The sequence below is a fragment of the Protopterus annectens genome, chromosome 11.part0 (assembly GCF_019279795.1).
Source record: "Protopterus annectens isolate FY-2018-M chromosome 11.part0, PAN1.0, whole genome shotgun sequence".
Taxonomy (NCBI): Eukaryota; Metazoa; Chordata; order Ceratodontiformes; family Protopteridae; genus Protopterus; species Protopterus annectens.
Window position 1 is genome coordinate 637,847,525 of NC_056745.1, and position 22,134 is coordinate 637,869,658.

General features: G+C 42.1%; 1 protein-coding gene across 1 annotated transcript in view; it reads right to left on the reverse strand.

Annotated features, from left to right (window-relative positions):
• The window catches only part of SMC1B (structural maintenance of chromosomes 1B), a 3,759,116-nt gene that overhangs the window by 2,292,702 nt on the left and 1,444,280 nt on the right, over positions 1–22,134 (reverse strand). The window contains exon 8 of the mRNA XM_044087233.1: positions 16,961–17,036. Within this exon, the coding sequence (XP_043943168.1) occupies positions 16,961–17,036 (76 nt within the window). The remainder of the gene's footprint in view (positions 1–16,960; positions 17,037–22,134) is intronic.

A 22,134-nucleotide genomic window follows, 5' to 3' on the forward strand; every position in this document is an offset into this window, starting at 1 on the left:
CGAAGGCACCACTGCTCCTACCCAAGGAAGCCGCCGGTTCCAAAGAAGATGACAACTTCCCCAGTACCAAGACATTGGGCTCCAAACCAGAGGACGGAGACAAGCTCATCCGCGCCGAAGCCCCGAGAGGAAGGGTCAGAACCGAAGCATCGGTTCAACCCCCCCCCCCCGAACTGAACAGAGTGTCGGCTCCCAGACTCTTCCAATGGAACCGAAGAAGTCAGGGTTGACAGAGCCAATGGCATTGGAACAGGCCTTGGCTCCGAAGGCTACACAATCATCAGATCATCCTCCCCTGGTTCCGAAGGCCCTGCTCGGCTCTGAGGAGGAGTAGTCACAGCAGGTGGGATGGTCTTAGGCTCGGAAACCGGTTGGGTCGAGGCCGATAATTTAGCCAGTGCCGGGTTCTCGAGAAGCCTCTGCACCACTCGGTCCACATCTACATCAGAGAGTGTCCTCGAAGAACGAGTCGAAGGAACTGAAGATGCCATCGATTGAAGGATAGGTGACCTCAAGGTTTCCGAGACCAGCACCAAGACCGGGGACCGGATCCAAAAAACTTGCTTGGTGCACAGTTCTGAAGACTGCGGAGCTGGCGACCGCACCTTCATAGTAAGGCTTGGAGCCAATGACTTGGGCTCCGAGGAAGCCTTAGAAGACTTCGACCCCTTTGATGACTTGGAGGTCTGGTCAGCCTTGTCCAAGGACTCCTGAAAATCTGGCTTCAGTAAGCCACTATCCACCAGCTTGCTTCGTCTCTCAAGTAAAACCCTACTACTGAAGTTATGGCAGATAGAGAAATCCTCTTGGAGGTGAACAGGCCCCAAACAATAAAAGCAGTTCACATGGGCATCCCACTTTTTAAAAACAGATTTTTGTTTCTCCTTATGGTCAGACATAGACATATTATGAACACCACCAGAGTAAACACTATTGAAGATAACAAGGTTACTGAATAACCAATCACACACACAACACTGCAAACTCTAATTACCAGAAGCAATTCTAAGTTGTTAGATCCCTGAACAACTGTCAACCTAATCACAAGCTAGAATATATATCCAAAAACTAAGCATACTACTATCTAATAACAATATAACACACCATTAATATATATAAGCGGGATAGGGATTAAACTAAAGAACGGCCATAGGCCTAAGAGCAACCGGTCTGAAAAGGACGAAACTCGTCAAACTTTAAATAAAGAAAGGCAAAGGCTAACAAGCCCAAAAAGCAGTACAACTGTAAAAATTTAGATTACTATTCAACTATAAGCAAAATATTGAAAAAAAGAGGAAAATATATAACCAACTGGCCCGAGCTTTCTCCGACGACCTCCGATCTGTTGCAGCGGCAAACTAGATCTGAGGTAGGACAGACAGCATCATGGGATAGGGACCTGGCCTTGAGCTACTCTGAGATCTTCAGCTAGTAAAGCGGCCGACTCATGTAAGAATGAATGGCGAGATTGAACAACTTCACATTTGTAGTTTACTGGCCATTTGGGCCGTTTTTCCATCCCTTTCAACTTTCTGGTTTAAAAGCCCATGGTTTCCTGGATTTCCACTTATTTATTTATTTATTTTACATTTGTTTACTGGGATAGTCTGACTGGATGCATGTCCATTTTTAGCAGAGGCCCTGGGAGAAAAGCTCCACACAGACAAACTTACATAGCTTACACGAAAGTTAGCAAACAATTATAAAATCAAAGTGATTATATACCATGGCTTAGTAATATTCTCTAGTAGGGGCTCACAATTCTCAGACAGACAAAGGTAAGAGACATCAGATTGGAAGCAGAGCTTGGTGACATAGTTACAAGTTATGATAATTACAGAATATGCTTTCAGTTTATAATTTAATCATTGCTGGTACATGAGCATAGCCAATTCACTTTGAGATACTGTTTGAGTTTTTTTTGAGGAGACTTTTGGAGGATTGTAGGGTTATATAGTTTGGCAACAAATTCCAGGTTTTGCCAACAAAGTTGGCAAACAGGGATTCACCAGCAGAGTTATTAGCTTTGTGGGTTTGGACCAGCAGATTATTGGCTGACCGTAGAGATATCAAATTGCTATATGGCTTAACAATATTTTTAAGTGAGGGGGTATCCTCAGGGTGGTACAAAATGTTGTGCGCTGTTAAGAGTAGATTGAATTGAATTAAGCTGGGCAGTTCTAGCCACTCTAGTTGTTTAAGGTTCTGACAGTGGTGGGTTCTATAGGTGAAGCCAGTGGCGAATCTGGCAATATGACTGTAGCTATGGGACAGCTTACCTAGTTTGGATCTGGTGAGGTTTGAGAGTACAGGCAAGGCATATAAAAAAAGAGTAGGGAGTAGGTGTGATCAGGCGATTGCAGTCCTAGCCAGAGGGGTTAAAAATGTCTTGTTTCTATACAGTGATCCAAGCTTCTTATTGATGGTCTGGTATGGTTTTGTTGACCTGTAGGTCAAATTTGAGATTATTGTCTATGATAACCCCTAACAGTTTGGTGTGATGATCTGGGGAAATAGTGGTAGCACTGTTAGATGCGACAGAGAATTAAAGTGTGGTAGATCTACCAGTGGCGGAGAAGACTAGCAGTTTAATTTTACTGGGGTTCAGAAGTATGGGTTGGTTGGTGAGCCAGTTCTCGATAGTGTTAAATGTATTCTGGGTTAAGGTTTGCAGTTCGGATGGGGAGGTGGCTGAGCAGATCAGAATGGAATTATCTGCATATTGATTGCAGGTAGCTTTAGGGATAGCAGTGTGAAGGTTGTTGATAAAAATACAGAAGAGCAGTGGACCTAGTATGGACCCTTGAGGGACACCAAGTGTGAGAGGTAGCTGGCTGGGAGAGTTTTCCCTGCCATAGTACTGCCTGTTGTCTACCAGTCAGGTAGGACTGGAACCACTGGACAGCAGGCTAGTTGAGGGAAACAGATTTTAGTGAAAGAATGAGAAGTTCATGGCTGACCATGTCAAAGGCTTTTGATAGGTCAAGAAAGAGGGCGGAGGTTAGCCTATTGTCATTCTTGTTTTGGTTTATGGCAGTAGTACAGGAAAGGAGGGCTGAGGAGGTGCTGTGGTATGGCCTGAAACCATGCTGGGAGTTGAATAGTAAGTTATTTTTTGTAAGGTATTGCATTAGTTGCTTGGGTACACATTTCTCCATTATTTTGGCTTGTGGGGAAAGAATGGCAATGGGTCTATAGTTGGACATGTCTGAGGAGCTACCACCTTTATGGAGTGGGATATTTTCCAGAGGGAGGGGATAGCGTTTTCGGATAAGGTTCTGTTGATGAGGATAGATATGCAATGGCATTTGCAGCTATTTGTAGGTACTCTGCAGGGAGGAGGTCAGCAGCGAGGGTGGTAGGTTTTAGTTTTTTTAGAAGTGTTTTGATAAAACTAGTGGATATTGGTTGGAAGCTAAATTCGGAATGATTATTGGGTAGATTAGGCATATGGTTTAAGTTAGACGGGGTTAGTTGATTTGCTAGGGATTGGATTGTTTCAGTGAAAAAGTTATTAAAGGCGATCTCTGGGGAACTATGGGTGTAGTTAGCTGGGGTTGGGGTGGTGGAATCACCTGGATGAAGTAGTTGATTTAAGCCTGCCCAGAACTTTTGAGGGTTGTTATGGTGTTTTTGTAGGAGATTGTGGTAGAAGCTTTTTTTATCTAGTAAAATAGATATTTTTTGTATCATTCCTGAGTTGACAATATTTTAGATGGTCAAGTGGGCTTTAGTTATTCTCCAGCTGGCCCAGGCTCTGTTTCTAGTTTTGATTTTAGCTTTAGTATCTTTTGTGAGCCACGGTGCTGTATTTGATCTAGTTTTTAATGTGCGTGCTGTAGCATGGGAATCAAGGATACTTAGGAATTTAGTGCTAAAATTATCTATGGCCTCTTCTAATGTTAGATTTTTTAGTTTTGAACAGTCAGCTGCTTTTAATTAATTTTGGAATATAGCAGGGTCAAAGTTTTTCCTGTATCTGTTTTATATTTCGGCTGGTGAGGGTTTCCTGCCTTATGCTTCATGATATAGGTTAGATAATGGTCGCTGAGGTCATCAGGGAGAGTACCAGCTGTGTACAGTTGGGGTTGGTTATTAATTAGGATCCAGTCCAGGATACTTTCCCTGTTGGTTGGTTTGTTTATCCTAGTGGGAGAGGTTATGGTCTGTTTAAACTCAGATAAGTTTATATGGGTGGGGGGTGGGGTCGGAGGAGCAAGGCCAGTCGGTGTTAAAGTCACCAAGAACTATGGTTTCTTAGGAATAGTTAGTGGATAACCAGTAAAGGATATTTTCTAGGGTGTTTAGGTTGTTGCCTGGCAGAATGTATGCACAGGCTATGTTCAAGTGCTTGTTTTGGTTAAATCTGTAGCTTGGTTATGAGGAGTTCCACGTTATTGAATTGGGGAGGTTGAATGGTGTCTCTATTAACGGTTAGAGTATTTTTGTAAAGGACTGTTATCCCACCTCCTTTCCTTGTAGCATGGTCTAACCGGTGAATATTGTATCCTGGAGGTAGTATCTCATTGTCAGTAGTACTGGGTTTCAGCCAGGTTTCCGTAAGACACAATGTCTGGAAAGTGGGTTGCTAGGAGGGCGTGTAGGTTGGGAATCTTATTGTTAATACTTCTAATATTTAGGTGAAATGCTAGGAGGGAACTAGTGGGAGTATACATGGGTAGCTTGACTGTGGGGGTTGTGGTAGGGGAGTGCAGGTCATTGGGTGTGGGTGGGCTTGTTTTTAGTTGTTTTTTAATTTAATTGCATTTATTTAAACTGTATTTGCTTTAATGTTGCTACACATGCAAGTGTGCTGCCTTGCACTGCATTTGAATTGTTTTTACTGCTGTTTTAGCTGCTTTTCTGTTAAAAAAAAAAAAAAAAAAAGTTCTAAGCTTGTTTCCCCCTTCCTGTAACTAGTCAAGTCCCACTGATAAGCTAGCAGGCTTCCCTCCAGCACAGAAAGGCTTAAAGGCCTCAGGAGCTTACAAACAGTCCTAGATACAGCAAATCTGTATCTGGACTAGACTAGTTATAGGAAAGAGAGAAACAAGTGCAAATGCGGGCTTTTAAATCAGAAAGTTGAGCCCCCAAGCCTTTCTGTGCTGGTGGGAAGCCTTCTAGCTTATCAGTGGGAGTGGTAAGCACTATTAAACCTATCTACCACATAAGGAGTGGTTCTAGCCCAGAAATTGTAGTTACTGATCGTTTGGGCAGTTTTTCCATCTCTCTCAACTTTCTGATTTAAAAGCCCACATTTGCACTTGTTTCCCCCTTTCCTATAACTAGTCTAGTCCAGATACAGATTTGCTGTATCTAGGACTGTTTGTAAGCTCCTGAGGCCTTTAAGCCTTTCTGTGCTGGAGGGAAGCCTGCTAGCTTATCAGTGGGAGTGGTAAGCACTAGGTAACCTATCTACCACATAAGGAGTGGTTTCTGGCCTAGAAATTGTAGTTATTGGCTGTTTGGGCAATTTTTCCATCTCTCTCAACTTTCTGATTTAAAAGCCCGCATTTGCACTTGTTTCTTTCCCGTAACTAGTCTAGTTCAGATACAGATTCTTAGTTTTAGCACTTGAATTTGCTTATTCGTGCTCAGCACTTGTTCAGAACTTCTTGTAAGCACTAAATAAGCTACAAATTACTACAGCACTCAACCATCCTCATTACCTAGAGTAAAACAGTTTTTGTACTTACTTTCCTCACTTGCTTAGATAAAAACAGCTCTTGTACTCACTTTCCTCACTTGTCTAGAGGAAAATATTTTTTTTATTCAGGCATGTCCAAGAGTCAGCTCCCAGTGTTCTCTCCTGTCTATCCGATGAATCTGGGCATCTTGGGGCAATGTAGCGATTGCCTCATGTACACAGACAACCCTCTCCTCCTACCACACAACACTACAACCTGTAAGAGATGCACTTATCTAGCCAAACTGGAGGTAAAGCTCTCTCCAACCAAGACTGAACTTGACAAGGGAAGGTAAACACCTGCAACACACCACACTCATCACATAGTCCCACTAAACCTACACCACCAAAATCCACACATAGAAACACAAAAACATTTGTGGAGGCTCTCAATAATAATATACTCAAGCAACAGAGGCCTCCAAAGCAGAAACTCGGGCAACCTCCAACCCCCAACACAACCCAAATGACACATAGCCCACAGATTCAGTATGCCACTCAACCACAGCCCATAAGGCAAAACAACGTAAACAACACACTAGTCCTAGGTGATTCTATAGTCAGGCATACTGACGTCCCACTCACCAGGCTAAACAAGGAGAAGGTTACTGTCAGCTGCCTGTTGGATGCCAGGATCCGCCACATAACGCACACACTCAGGTCACTCTACAACAAGTACAAATATGACTCGTCATTATCCATGTTGGTGTGAATGACCTGAGACGTACCTCACTGGACTACATGAAAAGAAACATGGAAGAACTCTCTGATCTTGTAGCCCAGGTAGGTATGACACTAGCCCTTAGTAGCATCCTGCCATCGCCCAGAATAATACTGCAGTAAAAGGACAAAATGACTAACTGCAACAATTGGCTAAGCTTCTGGTATCATTCTAAGGGGATCCAATATCTGTCTGCCTGGGATGACATGGTCGACAGACCATGATGCTTTGTCAGAGATGGCCTACATCTGTCACCCCTGGGATTCCGGATACTAGCTAAGGCTCTTGTCACCCCTATAGTGCCTTTTTAAGGCAAGGTTCAAATGACAAATTCACCACTGTAAGGGGAACAGGCAAGCAAAAACTGAGGGTAATGCTACTCAATGCTAAAAGCCTAAAACTCAAAATGCACTCCCTCCAGAGACTCCTTAAAATGGAGAACATTGCTATCTGTGCAGTGACTGAGACCTGGTTCAAGGCTCCACAGAGCACCCCTGCATTACCAGGCTATATCACATACCACACTTTTCGGCCATCTAACCTGGACTGAAACACTAAAGGTGGAGGTGTGTCCATATTCATTAAGAATATCCACATCTCCAGGCTAGCTGCTCAGCATAATGCATCCAAGGTTATCCAAGTGCAACTAACTCTGGGCAAAACTGCAATCCAAACTGTAGCTTGCTACAGATCCCCCATCATGCCCCAGGATTCCTAGTCCTCTTTTCTTGATATACTGGAAAATATTAGGGTTCAACCAAACACCCTTATAATGGGCGATTTCAACTAACCCACCATTAACTGGGAAAACTACTCATGTACCAATTCCTTTGCTCAATGCTTCCTGGAATTCATAAATTCCAATGTCCTGGATCAAGTTATCCACATCCCCACCAGGGGCAACAATATCCTAGACCTAGTCATTACCAATATGAATGACCGGTGTTCCACACCTGAAGTCAACTCCTTAAGGAAACCACGGTAAAAAATTTCTCCAAAGCCAACTTCATGCTTCTTAAGACAGAAGTGGCGAACTTCATGACACCCATGCAGATGGACAATACAGTTACGACTGCTGAGTCCTACACAAATACACTCTATAAGCACTTACATGAGTGCATGGATTGTACTATCCCAAACAGAATCAAGACGCTATCCTCCAAAAAAAGGAAACCAATCTGGTGCTCCCCTGCCATAAACAAACTCTACAACAGAAGGAAGAAACTGTTGCAAAAGAGAGTAAAATCCCATGAGTGGAGGAGTTCCCTGGTCAGCCTCAGTAAGAAGCTGAGATCCCTTATAAGATCCTCCAAAGCTAGCTACGAAAACAAAGTCGCCACTGATTCTAGGGACAATCACAAAGCATTCTATAGCTATGTTAAGAATCTCAATGGCAACACCCAGATCTGCTTTGAGTTACAACACAACAGCATGAAAATTACAGAACTGATATTGCTAACATCCAGGCAGATATGTTCAGTACTAACTTTACCCCCCTCTCACCCCCTAAAGGGCCCATATCTATACAGGAAGTATCCAGAGTCCTTATAATCACAACTACGCAGGTAAAAGCTGCACTCTCTAAAGCCAAAAACACAGCATCCATGGGACCGGACAACATCCCAGGCTGGGTTTTACACGAACTTCAGAACAAACTGACTCCCCACCTAAGCACCATGTTCAATCATAGCCTCACATCAGGCTTTGTGCTCACTGAATGATGCACAGCAACAGTTATCCCACTCCACAAAGGGGGAGACACCACTGATCCTGGGAACTATCGTGCTATTAGCCAGACGAGCCTAGTCTGTAAGGCCATGGAACGTATCATCATAAAACTCAAACAAAGACATTGGTAACCTCCAAACTCTGAACCCCACCCAGTTCGGGTTTGTGAAAGGCAGATCATGCCTCTTGAGCCTGATCGACTTCTTTGAGGCAGTCACCACACAAAAGCCACACTCACCAAGTCTTTTGACACCATCCCCCATTCTGGAATTATAGCTATACGAACTAAACTAGGTATAAATCCCTACGTCACAAGATGGGTTGCCAACTAGCTCACTGGCAGAACCCACACTGCAAAAGTTGCAGACTCCAAATCTGACTTCAACCTAGTGACAAGTGGAGTACCACAGGGTTCAGTCCTGGGACCTCTCCTGTTTGGTATCTACTTCTCTGAAGTACAAACTAACACAGAAGGCCTTTGGCTAACAAAGTTCGCAGATGACTGCAAACTAGGAGCCATAGTCGAGTCCACAAATGATGTGGACATCTTACAGAAGGGCCTCACTGAGACAGATGCCTGGTGTCAGAGCCATGGTCTCAAGCTGAATGCCAAAAAGTGCATTGTCATCCCCTTTGGTAAAAACTCTGTACCCATGAACTACCACATAGGCGGTAGTCTACTTAACCCGAATGTGTGATATGAGACCTTGGGACCCAGGTAGACAGCAGTCTTTCCTTTGATAATCACATTGCCACAGTAGTCAGGAAATCCTTCTAAGTCTATGTGGCACACCTCATCACAAAAGGGTTCTCATCCAGGAATAAAGAGGTCATTGTTCCCCTCTATTCGACACTCAGATCCATTATAGATTACAATGCCCCTTTTGGAATGTACCTCACAAGACATCTGCAGCAGCTGAAAAGGCCACAGAAGTACCTCAAAAAGAGGATTACTGGCCTCAGATGCCCTACACTGACCGTCTCAAAAAACACCAGCTTTACTCCATAGCATATCGCCTACTCCGAGGTGATCTCTGCCTAACATATAAAGCTATGTCAAACTCAGAGCTGTTGGACATGCTACACCTAAAGAAATCCCAATCCTTCCGAGCTACACACTCTAGGGACCTAAACCTTGTCACCACAATAAACAAGACATGCTGGAGGGATAGATTCCTGTCCCAAAGACTTCCCATACTTTGGAACAAGCTATCCATCTATGTCAAGCAAAGTACATACATTCAAGAAAAATCTTGAAGAGTGGATGGGAAATCGGAAATACACCCCAGGGATCACTTCTGTGGCTCTGCTCGACAGGGGCACAGGAAAATAACTTTCTTGGGTGGTGTAAGCCTGGAAATCTTGTTGGCTAGGCTTACTTAGGCTCTTGGGCTGATAGCCTAGCAGCTACCTATGAACTTATACAACAGAACAGCAAATTTATGCCGAGCAATAACTTTCTTCACAGGTACTGATCAGTCTAGCTACATGTAACCGAGTGGAAATAAAGTATAGCATTGTCAGGGAAAGAACAAACTACGACAATAAATAAACTTTTCAACTGTCCCTTATTTTGCCTAGCATTTTTGCTTCATCCCTAGTAAAAGATGTGATTTGAAGGAATACTTTAGCATACTTCCCAGCTATCTCTAACTTTGTAGAAGAAACTTGATTTTGCCCATCCTTTGGCAAAATGTTTGATTTACTGGCAAATCATTAAGGCTTACAGCCAATGAACAATGCCATACATTAAAGTTTCATACTTCTTGTTCAGAACAGGCACACTGATGGCTAGCCTGTTGTTCGACTTTCCAAGAGCATTACGGTAATATTTAAAACGGTTTTGCCAATGTCTGAGTCTTTCTGCCATCAGGTTTCATACAATTTTTGAAATAAAGACTGGAGAGCCATGAGGGAAGCAAGTGGTACAGAATATTACAGTACTGATGCTGCTGCTAAGTCACTGGCCCTTTTATAAAATCTGTGATTTTCATTAGGGAGGATCACAGTTTGTCAACAGTAGCACACATTGTTCTGAATGTACATGCTTATGCAAAACTTGTTTCTCCACTGACTTTATAAAGTGTATTGCAAGAAATTTAAAAAGTGTTCTTGATTTTGAGTCTTTCTTCAGAGATGTAGCTATGTCAATTGTAAAGAAGAAAAACATTTTCTTACACCAAGACAGACATACATATAAATATAAACGCTTTGTTAAAAATTAATGTAAAAAGCAGTTTGCTGCAGCAAAACCAATAGGCACATTGGCGCTTTAATCGCGACCACAAAATCACTATCGGCATTAATTTAAGAAGCTAGTACTGTACTGCTGCACTATTGTAACCTGACAATTTGGCAGTAACCTACAAAAAAAGTGGTGAAATACACTAAAGTAATGTTAACAAGTTATTGATTTTTTTTTTCTTTTGTTTACATCTGAAAGTGAACATTAATTCACATTCTTCTATTGTCAACACAGCAAGTTACAGAAATTAATAGTTCAAAACTTGTCCCTGATTACCGTGACTAGAGGCAAGTGATTGAGAGTTCTGCAGCTGATACCTTAAATAAGTTAATATCTGACTAGCTCTGCTACACATTATTTGCACCTTCAGTGAGTCTTTTAGGTGAATAGTGCTAACTGATAGGAGATTTCCCTTATCTTTGGAGAAAAGGCACCAAGCGGCACTTGGACATTGGGTTTTGTAATAATGCTGCAGTCGGTCTCGTAATGCCATACCCAAGAGTTCTGTATTTTTGTTCAAAAAATTGCAAGATGTAAAGTCCCTTATTCTATTTATTTTTCAACATAGTTAGAACTATATTTAAATAACTGTTGCTTGTTTGTCTTTTTTCACCATCGCTGTCTTCCTGATTATCAAACACAGAAGTAATTAGGAAATGATCGATGCAGTGCTTACTTACGGTACCGGTATTGCTGATAAGGTATGAAGGAAGCAATCTATACAGAACTTTACAGTACTGATTCTGCAGTTAGTGCTGCATTTAACTCTTTTTTTTCGTTTTTATTATGTAAGACATGTTTTTAACACAGCCATCATAATTTGTATATACACACACATGTACATACACCACAGAAGGACGAGCATAGTTGGAACGTGACTAGATCGGAACCAAAGCCAAATTCCATCTGTTTTCCATAGGGAATTAAAACAATTTGGGAAAGCATGGTCAGAATTAAAGGAGGGAAGGTAGAGAAGGGGTGTGGCTGATAACATCACACTGTGGATGGTCTTACCTGGCAGACAGAGCGGGACACTCAAAGCAAAAACACAGTATTTACACAAAAAAAGCAGCAGAAGAGTGCAGATTCAGTGACATGGACTGCCAGTACATTGCTTAAAGTGCACATTGGTGACAAAAAAAAATATGTTCTGAAAGCTACAACACTGACACTCTCCCTTTAAGGAATTAAAGTTTGGTGAGGCTAGAAAGTATGTGAAGTAGGATATATCAAGAGAAAGTCTATTAACAGTGAGGAAGAAGGGGAGAGAAAAGAGTACTAAGATGGCAAGGACCATGGGCAGATCCAATTATTGGTTAGATGTTCTTTCAGCCTAGACATGAAGGAATAGTAGTTGGGTACAAGTTTGATTGCTTTTGGAATGCTATTCCATGATTTGACAACACAGTGAGAGTACAGACCAACTCCATTAGATCTTTGAGGTTTGTAGAAAGATAGTAGATACTTGTGACAGGAGCGTAGATCATGAGATGGAATACAGTATTGTAGTAGTGATGATGTAGTTTGCGAAAATGAGTTGTTGTACAATATATTGTGAGTTAATGTTAGTTGATTAAAGGTGAGAAGGTGGGGTAGTTCGAGCCAATTTAGGGACTTGAGTGCATAGCAATGGTGAGAGTAGTGGGCCTGCCCTGTGGCAAATTTAGCTACTTTATTATAACATTGACTAAGTTTTACTTTGAGGGAAGAGTGAAGATTAATTAGGATAGGTGAAGCTTACAGAAGGGAGAATAAGAGACAGGTGGTGGCAAGGGTTACTCTTGTGGAATTGGAGATGAATTTCTTAGCCCTATACATCATGCCCAATTTTTGATTAGTTTTTTTATGATGTTGCTGATATGTAGGACAAACTTAAGATTGTTGTCAATAGTTACACCTAACAGTTTTGTATGTGACACCACATTAATTATTGTCCTGAGAAGTAATAGCAAATTTATATATATATATATATATATATATATATATATATGTAAATAAGTTCAGTGAGTGTGAGAAGGGCTTGCCCCCCACACACACACATTACAGTGTGGATTGGGAAGAGCGACGTTAGATATTCACTCTTCTCCTGAATTTTCCATCTTTTTTTCCCCCAGTGTTTTGGACCTCAGCATTATATGTACTGACATTTCAATAAAGAGAAAGAAAATATACATTGAGAGAAGTGCAGGAAATCTGCCTTGTCTAAAAGAAGGGAACAATTTGGAGAGATTCTGGATGACAATTATGGCCAAAAATCTCAAGGACAAGAAAACGTAATGCATCATCACCAAAGTTAGCAATCCTAAATTCTCTAAGGAAATTATATGCAGCAGTATATAAATATCAACCACTGAGTCAAGACTCTTTGGTGGAGATTTAAGAGATGTCTGAGATACTTGTAAAACTGCCTTTTGTTACTCAGTGGACTGAGACTTCAGGCTCAGGAACTGATTGTAGTGTAAGCAATGCAAGTATTTTCTTTCAGTTAATTTGCTAAGAGTGGTGATTCCCTACCTCTAAAACAATGGCACTACTGTACATAAAGTAGACATGTGAAAAGAAAAAAAAAAGACTCTGCAACTACACATAACTAAAGATTCCCCTGGAATTTCTTCAATTTTGTGTATTGCCCATAACTCACAAGCAACTATTATAGTGTGTGTGTGTGTGTGTGTGTGTGTGTGTGTGTGTGTGTGTGTGTGTGTGTGTGTGTCTGTATGCAAAGTCATTCTATTTTTTGCTAACAGCTGATGTGATGTAATACACTTTTAGGAAAGCACAGTTATATGACTGGGAAGAGAGGGTTTCTGCATTTGTGAAACTTCTGAGCTAGCAGCATGTTTGTCTCATACCTACTCTGGTCTAGAATTCATTAACTCCTCTATTCAAAATGTCAAAACCGAGGTCTGAAAGAAGTAACAAACCTTCCAGCAGGTCCCCCCTACAAGATGCTCTAAGAAGTCACTGCATTCTTGACAAGACAGGCCATAATTTTTTTTCCCAAAAGCAAAGATGAATGCTGTGGGTGAATCTCACAGATGTGACACTTTCATATGTCGTGTTCCACCAGAAACATTACTGACAATACCGGTACAGCTCTTGGATAGCCATTGGAGTTATTTATTTATTTATTTTTATTTGCCATTTGATAACTGGGAAAATTTGACTGAAGCAATGGCCCATTTTTAGCAGAGACCCAGAGAGAAAAGCTCCACTTCTGATTCAAAAATATTTAAACAGTAGATGAGTAATTATAAGCAAGGAGAGAAAAGTCCTGCAATTGATTACATATTTTACAAAGAGTTGGTTTGAAAGACAGGCTAAATTGCAATCAAGAATACAATATGCACTCCAAGCAGGTAAGCATAGTGCAAAAGTGGATAGCCCACGTGAAGTAAACAAATGCATAGTTATTCAAAATACTGACTACATTTCTAATAATGTATGGAGGTAAAAAATCTCAGAAGTATTCTGCTGCCAAAACAGACACAGTAATAGAATGGAATGAGAAGAGAGAGATAGAGTTGATTATTATTAGAATGGTGAGAATATTACGGAAGGACAGGAGAGAGGAAAATAAATAGTAGCAAGTGTTGTCTGAATAGGTAGAACACACATTAGTAGCATGGTGTCATTAAAGTGAAACCTTCTTTAATGTTAGGGGATTGTTATGTGCTAAGATATGGAGGTGTTAGTGAATTTAGCGTGACAAAGGCATACTTATAGTGAGTAGGTGGGCATTCATCTGTTTTGAGAGTTGTGCATGTACAATTTCAGGTGTCAGATAGATATTTTATAGATTGGTCTTGAAATTGGTAAGGTTGCTTTTATGTCTAAGGGATAAGGGAACAGAGTTCCAAGAGTGGGCTACGTAGCTGGAATAGACAGTGGTTGCTGCTGACAGGTGTGGTTTGTAGGTTGAGAGGAGCATTTTGTTTTCAGATCGAAGTGGCCTAGGAAGGGTGTATATGTGCAGTAAGTCTAGTAAGGCTTTGCTTTGTTCTGGTTTGTAAATTAATTTGTGTTACCAAGTTGCTTGTGTCATTCAAGCAAATCAAACTGTTTAAGGGCTAAACAGTGGTGGGTTCTGTTTGATGAGTTAGTGGCAAACTACTATTTTATTGTAGCATTGGTTTAGTTTATTTTGAATGTAAACGTGTTTCCTGGATGAATTAGTTAAAAAGTTTATTGTTCTTTACAATGCCCTTAATTTTGGCAAGTTTTTTTTCATAACCTGTTCCACATACAAGTCAAATTTAAGGTGATCATCATCTCTAGTGGGGATGGCTTCCATAGGGGTGTCATCAGACTGAAAATGTTGTTTGAGGTGTGTAAACACTTATGGGAGGAATAGCAGCAGCTTTTTTTTTGGATTGAGTAGATAGCTGGGAGTCATTGATCCAGCTTTCAATTGGTGAAAATCACTCCTGGGTGAGGTGCTGTGGAGTAATTATGTTAGTAGCAGAACAGATTAATGTAGTGCTGTCAGCATATTGTGTTAAAGATACATAACATTTGGCAGAGTGTAGGTTGTTGGTAAATGTGTTGAAAAGCAATGGCCCCAGTATGGAACCTTGGGAAACACCTGTTTTGACAAGTAGGAAGGATGAGTAGGAATTAACATATTTAACAGACTGGAGTCTATTTGAAAAGTAGATGGAGAACCAGTATGTGGAAGTGTTTGAAAAGCCAAGTGAAGAGAGTTGTTTTAGAAGTAGGTTATGGGAAATAATACTGAAGGTCCTGGACAGATCCAGAAACATGGCAGAAGCCAGTTGAACTTAATCTCTAGATAACTTAATAGCAGTGGTGAAGTTTAAGAGAGATGTGGTAATGCTATGCTCTGGTCTGAAAACATGTTGTGTGGAGTTAAGGAGGTCATTAGTTTAATAATTGATAATAAATGCATTTTTCAAAGATTTTTGAAAGAGGGGAGAGAATGGTAATGGGTCTAAAGTTGGATATACTACTGGAGTTACCTCCCTTATAAAGTGGGATGATGTGAGATTTTTTCCCCCATAAGGTAGGGGTGTGTGACTCCTGAATAAATCTATTTATGAAAATGGATACTGGAAAGGAAATTAATCTGGCTGCTATTTTTAAGAAATCATCATGACTTCCTTATTCAGCAGGTATACTTGGTTTAATGTGTTTAAGGTATTTCGTGATTGTTATGACAGACACTGGTTGAAAGGAGCAAGATTAAGTACTAATGGAAATGGGAGGTGAGACTGACCGAATCATCTACAGCTTTATTTTACACCACTGAGTGGCTAGCCCAGACACAGGACACAGTTTGTGATCTGTTATCATGAGGATATAGGTTAACAATTCCTTAAATATCTTATTAAAATAGACTTGTTGCGGGATTATTTATATGCATGTTCCCTGGAAGAAGTATGGCATTCTCTTGTGACATATATGGGCAGTTGGTCACTAAGTGTGCCAATGTAGGTGCCGTGGAAGCTTAAATTGTTAAAGTAACTAGTTAAACACCAGTCCAGTGTGGTAGTTTTACCATTTTTCAGGTTGATTCTGGTAGAATCGCTGATAAGTTGGTAGAAACTGTACAGGCTTATGCTAGAAGTTATCTCGGAGATGAGACTTGACCAGCTTATGTTAACGTTGCCCAATATAATTAGTCTCTCTGTGTACATTATCAGCTAGCCAAGATAGCATGTGTTGATATTGTCTCCAGGTGAGGTATAAAAAGGTGCCACATATATTGTTTTGTGTGTGTTTAGTTTTAGGTTACTTAGTAGTCTGACACTGAGGAAGGAGGGTACGGGAAATGGGAAAGGCAACAGGCTTATGCTACAGTGGTACATTATTGCTATTCCTCCTGCATTTTTGGTTAATCCATCAGCTCTAAGGATGTTAAAGGTGTGTGTGTGGGGGGTACTTCTATTATTTACATCCAGTTTTAACTAAGATTTTCTTATTGCTAATATGTCAGGGGAGTGATGACTTTTTGTACACTTTTTTTTTTTTGAAAAGGCTCACACAAAAAAGGTACATCACATAAGATGATTATATTGATCCAACTGTAAAAGAAGAGCAAAATAACTGGCCAGCTCAGGCAACAGTTAAGGGTAACTGCTTGGTGGGTGGTGTCTCATTGTTTGTCAGAATGGGCCCATACACCTTGCAGTTTATGAATCTTCAGAAATGTTATCAGATGTTGATTAGGGGAGCGTTGAAGATACAACTAAGGATCATCAAAGAGGATCATTAAAATGTTAATTAAGCTTAAATATTCCCATTCTGTTAACTCCTAAACAGGAATTCAACAAAATATAAATGAATGCCAGCCAGTCAACTAATTTCTTATATTTATGCGGTCGGAGAAGGAAGAAAACAGTTTTTAAATCTCTAACTTGTGGTAACCATTATTCGATCACACATCTCTCACTGTTAACAATAATGGCAAGGTTTCATCAGGAAGCACTTTTACTAGTAAGAAATTCCTCAATTCAGATAACTGGGAAAACAAATACTGCAGAACTGTTTGCTCAATAATTCGACAAGAAAATATTCCATACACTTTAAAACTCAGAAACACTCTTAACATACGTGTTGCTGTTGATGTATTCTTCAATCTTCTCTGTTCTTTTCTTGAGATCTTCTATCTGTTGCTCAGTTTGCTTAATATTAATCTACATACACATTTGTATTAAAAAAGTAAATACAAATAAAATAAAAAACAATGTATGAGTTTCAGCAGTTTAAACCAGAGAGAAAATAAATAAAATCTGATACGATGTACTTCTAAATCAATAAAAAGATAATTCAAAAACAGAAATTTAAATATTTTGCATAAAATCAATCTAATTCGAAAAACTGAACCTGCATTTTAAACAAAGGTCAATTTCCCAAACAGAAAACCACATACAAGAAAGAAAATTACCTTTAATCAAAAATCTCTAAATGCACACTACACAGAATGGCACAGTAAACAGATAATAGTTTCTAATGCTAGCAGTTTAGGTGGCCTTTATTTTTATTTAACATTTGTTGACCAGGAAAGTCCAACTAGGCTACACAGAGCCTATTTTCAGCGGAGACCCGGGGAGAAATGCTCCAGTCACATGTCTTTAGAATGTGGGAGGAAACCGGAGTACCCAGAGGAAACCCACGCAAACGTAGGGAGAACATGCAAACTCCGCAAAAAGGCTCCCCAGCCGAGAATCTCTTGCTGTGAGATGACATTAACCGCTGCACCACTGTGCTGTCCAAGCAAAGAAGCAAAATAGATTATCTACTATACTGGGAAAGTGGAAGTCAGGACACTAATTATCATGGCAACTGGCCACCAGATGCATGCCATTGCTAAAACTGTTCTATCTATACATCAGTCTGCCTCTCTTCATCTGTGAGTAAAATGAAATACTCAAAAGAATGTATGCCCTCCTGGCACTGGTTCCTTCATGTCTAAATAATAAAAAAATAATACCCTAAAATTAGGAAAAATATTCTGACCTGTCAACCAAATTCTCAGTAGGTACACAATTACAGATGGCGACAGATGGATGCTGCCCTGATGATCCATTATCATTAATGCTCGAGATTTACAAGATACAATAGCTTCTGACCATCAAATAACTTACTGCAAGATGCAGCTGTTTACACATATGAGAGAACATGGGACTAATTACAGGAAGCTGTTCATGACTTGCCATCCAACCACAGCTTGGCAACAATGAATGTGGCATGCAAGTTAACACAGTTGCAGCATTAACATGTATGTCCTTTATCAAATTTCTCAAAAAAACAAGCAACCAAAGCAGCAGGTGTCATTCCAGGAGGCAGTGGTCATGGGAACACACTTATGATAAGAAATACCATACTTACAATTAGTTACTCCTTAAAGAAAGTTTGCTTAGCAGTGCACCTATCCTGGCTACTATTAGCAAAGAAGAAAATTAATTTTCCTACCATTTTTTTGTCAGAAGATAAGCAACAGCAACTTGCATAACCACATTTGTTCAATAAAGACCTTCCATGTCTTGATTTAGATTCATAAGTACTAGGCTATCTGCTCCAATAGTCCATTTTTAAGCATAGCCAATTTCATTTTTGGTGCTTGAATTAACCTATACCATTTGGTGTCTGACTGAACTTACCCCATCCCGTGGTTGATAAATAGAAGTTATGTTCTTACCATAACGTTCCATGTTAGTTGTCTTCTTCTCGCCTTCTTCTTGCTGGATGGGTTCGGAGCCGACCTCGGCTCCGACTCGGCCACTCTAAAAGCTCGAGAGTTGGTTCCACCGGCTCTGGGCTCCCCTTATATCCCACAATGCTAGGCGTGAGTTACCTCAGATCTCGTTTGCCGCTACAGCGATCGAGGTGTGTTTTCTACCGGCTCCAGGTTAGTGAAAGTTAGACTAGTTTAAATTCTTTAGACTTAAGCTAGCTTAGTGTATTTCTCTTTCCCCTTAGTGTAGTGGATATTATCCCTTCTACTTTTTATCCAGCCCCTTTTTTTCTAAAGAACTTATAAGTTCTTTCCCTAGGCCTTCGGGCCCTTCCTTCCCTTCCTTAGGGTGTGTATGTGTTTGATTAGGAACTTTTAACTTAACTCACCCTTTAGTTTAAATAATTCCTTTTAGACCCCTATCAGTGTAATCTGTGTGTGTGTGTTTTCTGTGTGTGATTACACTTTGGTTCCTTGAGTATGTCCAAGGATTCAAAGGTCTCAGGCTTCAAGAAGTGTGACTCGTGCTGTCAGAAAATATCTCTGACAGACGGTCACACTTCTTGTGTGTATTGCCTGGGACCTTTACACCTGCAGGACTCTTGTGCTGTATGCCATGGCTTCAGCCCTAGAGTCCTGCAGGAGAGAAAAAACAAACTAATTTTAAGGGGTTTGATTAAGCCTGAAGGTTCCCTTTCTGTGACATCGGGGAAACCTTCTAAGGCTTCCAAGACCTCGGCTCCAGCTTCAGAGTCGAGGCCTAAGGCTTCGAAGCCTACTGCTTCATCGGCTCCGGCTGGAGCCGATGAGTCTTTGACTGCAGTATCTGTGGTTCCCTCAGCTCCGGCCGGAGCCGAGGCATTAGAGATTCCTGGGTCGGCTCCTATCAGACCATCGGAGCCGACATCTAGAAAGAGATCGAGGTCACCGTCCCTTGGCTCCGTTCATTCGGCTCCAGCGTCTCCCCTGCTGTCTGAATGGAGCCACAGATCTCACTCCTCCAGGTCATCGAGGCTCTCAGATCACGACCTCCAGAGGGTAGTGAGTCGACTTTTAAAGTCCGAGGCACTGGCCCAAATGCTCCAGAGTCCGACTCATCAGTCGATGCCTCAACTTGTTCCTATAAATATTCCTCCTCCGACTCCTTTGAGCTCGGAGCCGGGGCGTCTCGGGACCGAGACTGTGGTAGCGTCGGAGCCGATACAACTGTCTTCGGCTCCGTCGTCGGCTCCGATTTCTTCTTTTGAAGAATCTCGACGCCGTGCTTCCCTCGTCGGCTCCGAGGGGGTGAGTGGCATCGGACCCTTGTCCGACCCCCCTCTCCCTCTCGGTGCTTCGGCGCTGGTGAGTTCGGCTCCGACATCGGCCTCGGAGCCATCTCTGTCGGTGCCGAGGGAGGTTCTCAGCTTCTCGGAGCGGGGACCTCTGGCTCTGCCGGACAGGGGTGCGTTCGAGGTCATGCGGAGTGTGTTGGAACCTTGTTCGACTCCACAGTCGGCTCCGTCCGCCCCTCCCTCTTCGGTGCCTTTGGTTATGTCGACTCACTCCCTCATCCCAGACCGCAGAGAGCCAACTCCTCAAGAATCCCCTGTGGGGATCTCATCCTCTTCCGAGGCCTCCCCTGAATTGGCAGGGGAGCCCCCTAGGAAGAGAAAGTGTAAGAGGAAGCACATAGACTCACCTGAGTCTGTCACCTCTGACACAGATTTAGAGGATTCCGAGGGTTCCCCACGTTCCCCATCTGAAGATGTCTCTTTCGCAGACATTCTAGAGATCCTGAAACAGAGGGGAAATTGGCCAGCCCTTAACCCTTCGGAGGATGAATCTGTGTATCATGAGGCGTTTGGCTCTCGCCCTTCCACCTCCTGGGTGTCCCCCCCCTTTGATCCCCTCATGCAGGTGGTTGCAAAGAAGGCCTGGACGGCTCCTGATTCAGTGGACCCTACCCCCATGAGACCTTCCAAATTTATAACAGCACCAACTGACAAGCAATTTCTCACAAAAGGTGTTTCTGTGGATGCTATGGTGGTAGCTGCTGCCACCAAGAAGGAACTAGCTGATCCTTCAGTGCCTGTTCATCCCCCTAACAAAGAATCTAGGTCTATGGACAGGTACGGGAAGCGGATGTTCTCGTCAGCGACCTTTGCTATGCGTTCGCTGAACTACCTATGCCATTTTACTCGTCTTCAAAGAGACTTGATCAAAGAAGCGAGTGACATGTTGAAGGATCCTACGGCTGTGGGTTTTCAAGACAAAATGAACACTCAGCTGGCTACCCTGAACTCCATAGCTAACTCCTCCATGCGCCTCCTTTCTTATGCGGCTGATGGAGCGAGCAGGGCCGCAGGGACAGGTGTGGCCTTACGCAGGCATGCCTGGATGCGGCTATGCAACTTTGCGGACCCCTTTAAAACGTCTTTCACTAACTCCCTGTTCGATGGATCATCTCTCTTTGGTCCTCAAGTGAAAGAAACCTTGACTAGGTGCGAGACGGATGGCAAAACTCTATCTGCCGTCGGAGTCCGTTTTTCTACTCCTCCTAGACCTTACCCCAAAGGCCAGAAAAGTGGGAAAATGTGGTTCCGCAAACAATCTCAAGGGAATTTGCCTGACGCACAGAGTCGGTTCCCCTCCAGAGGCAGAGGAGGGAACAATAATGGTAGACGTCGCCCTAGAGGCAGAGGGGGCCCGCAGAACCAGGGCAATCGAGAAACCTTTTCCGATAAGCCCTTTCAGCATCCCTGAGGTGTTGCCCGACTGTCCACCTTCGGAGGCAGTCAGGGAAGATTGTCACTGTACCCAGAAGCCTGGCTATCCCTGACTCAAGACAAGTGGGTACAGTCCATCATTTCCGAAGGCTATTCCATTCCCTTCGTTCGCATCCCAAACCAATCAAAAAAATCCCTTCCAGATGTTCCACCCGCTCAAAGGGATCTTGCAGCTTTGGAAATTTCAAAGCTGCTTGCAAAAAGAGCAATTCAACCAGTTCCAGCAGACCAACTAGGATCCGGAATCTACTCCAGGTTCTTTTTAGTTCCAAAGAAAACAGGGGACTGGAGACCAATTTTGGATCTCAGTATCTTGAACAAGTCAGTCAAGAAAACAAGATTTCGGATGGTCACGCTGCAGTCCATCCTCCCCCTATTGGGAAAGAGAAACTGGATGTGCTCTATAGACCTTCAGGATGCGTACTATCACATAAAAATGAACAGACGCTCCAGAAGATTCCTCCGCTTCAGGCTGGGAACCAGTCATTTTCAATTCAGGGCCCTGCCCTTTGGTCTCACCACTGCCCCCCGGGTGTTTACCAAATGCATGGCAGTGGTAGCTTCTCACCTGAGACGTCAAGGATTCCAGGTGTTTCCATATTTGGACGACTGGCTCCTCACAGCTCCCACCAAGCATCTTCTTCTAATGGCCAGGGACTACACCTTTCGCATTTGTCAAAAGTTAGGCATTTCAATAAATTGCAAAAAGTCTGTTTTGTCACCTTGTCGTACTATTACCTTCATAGGCGCAAATCTAGACACAGTCAACATGTCTGCGAGACTAACACA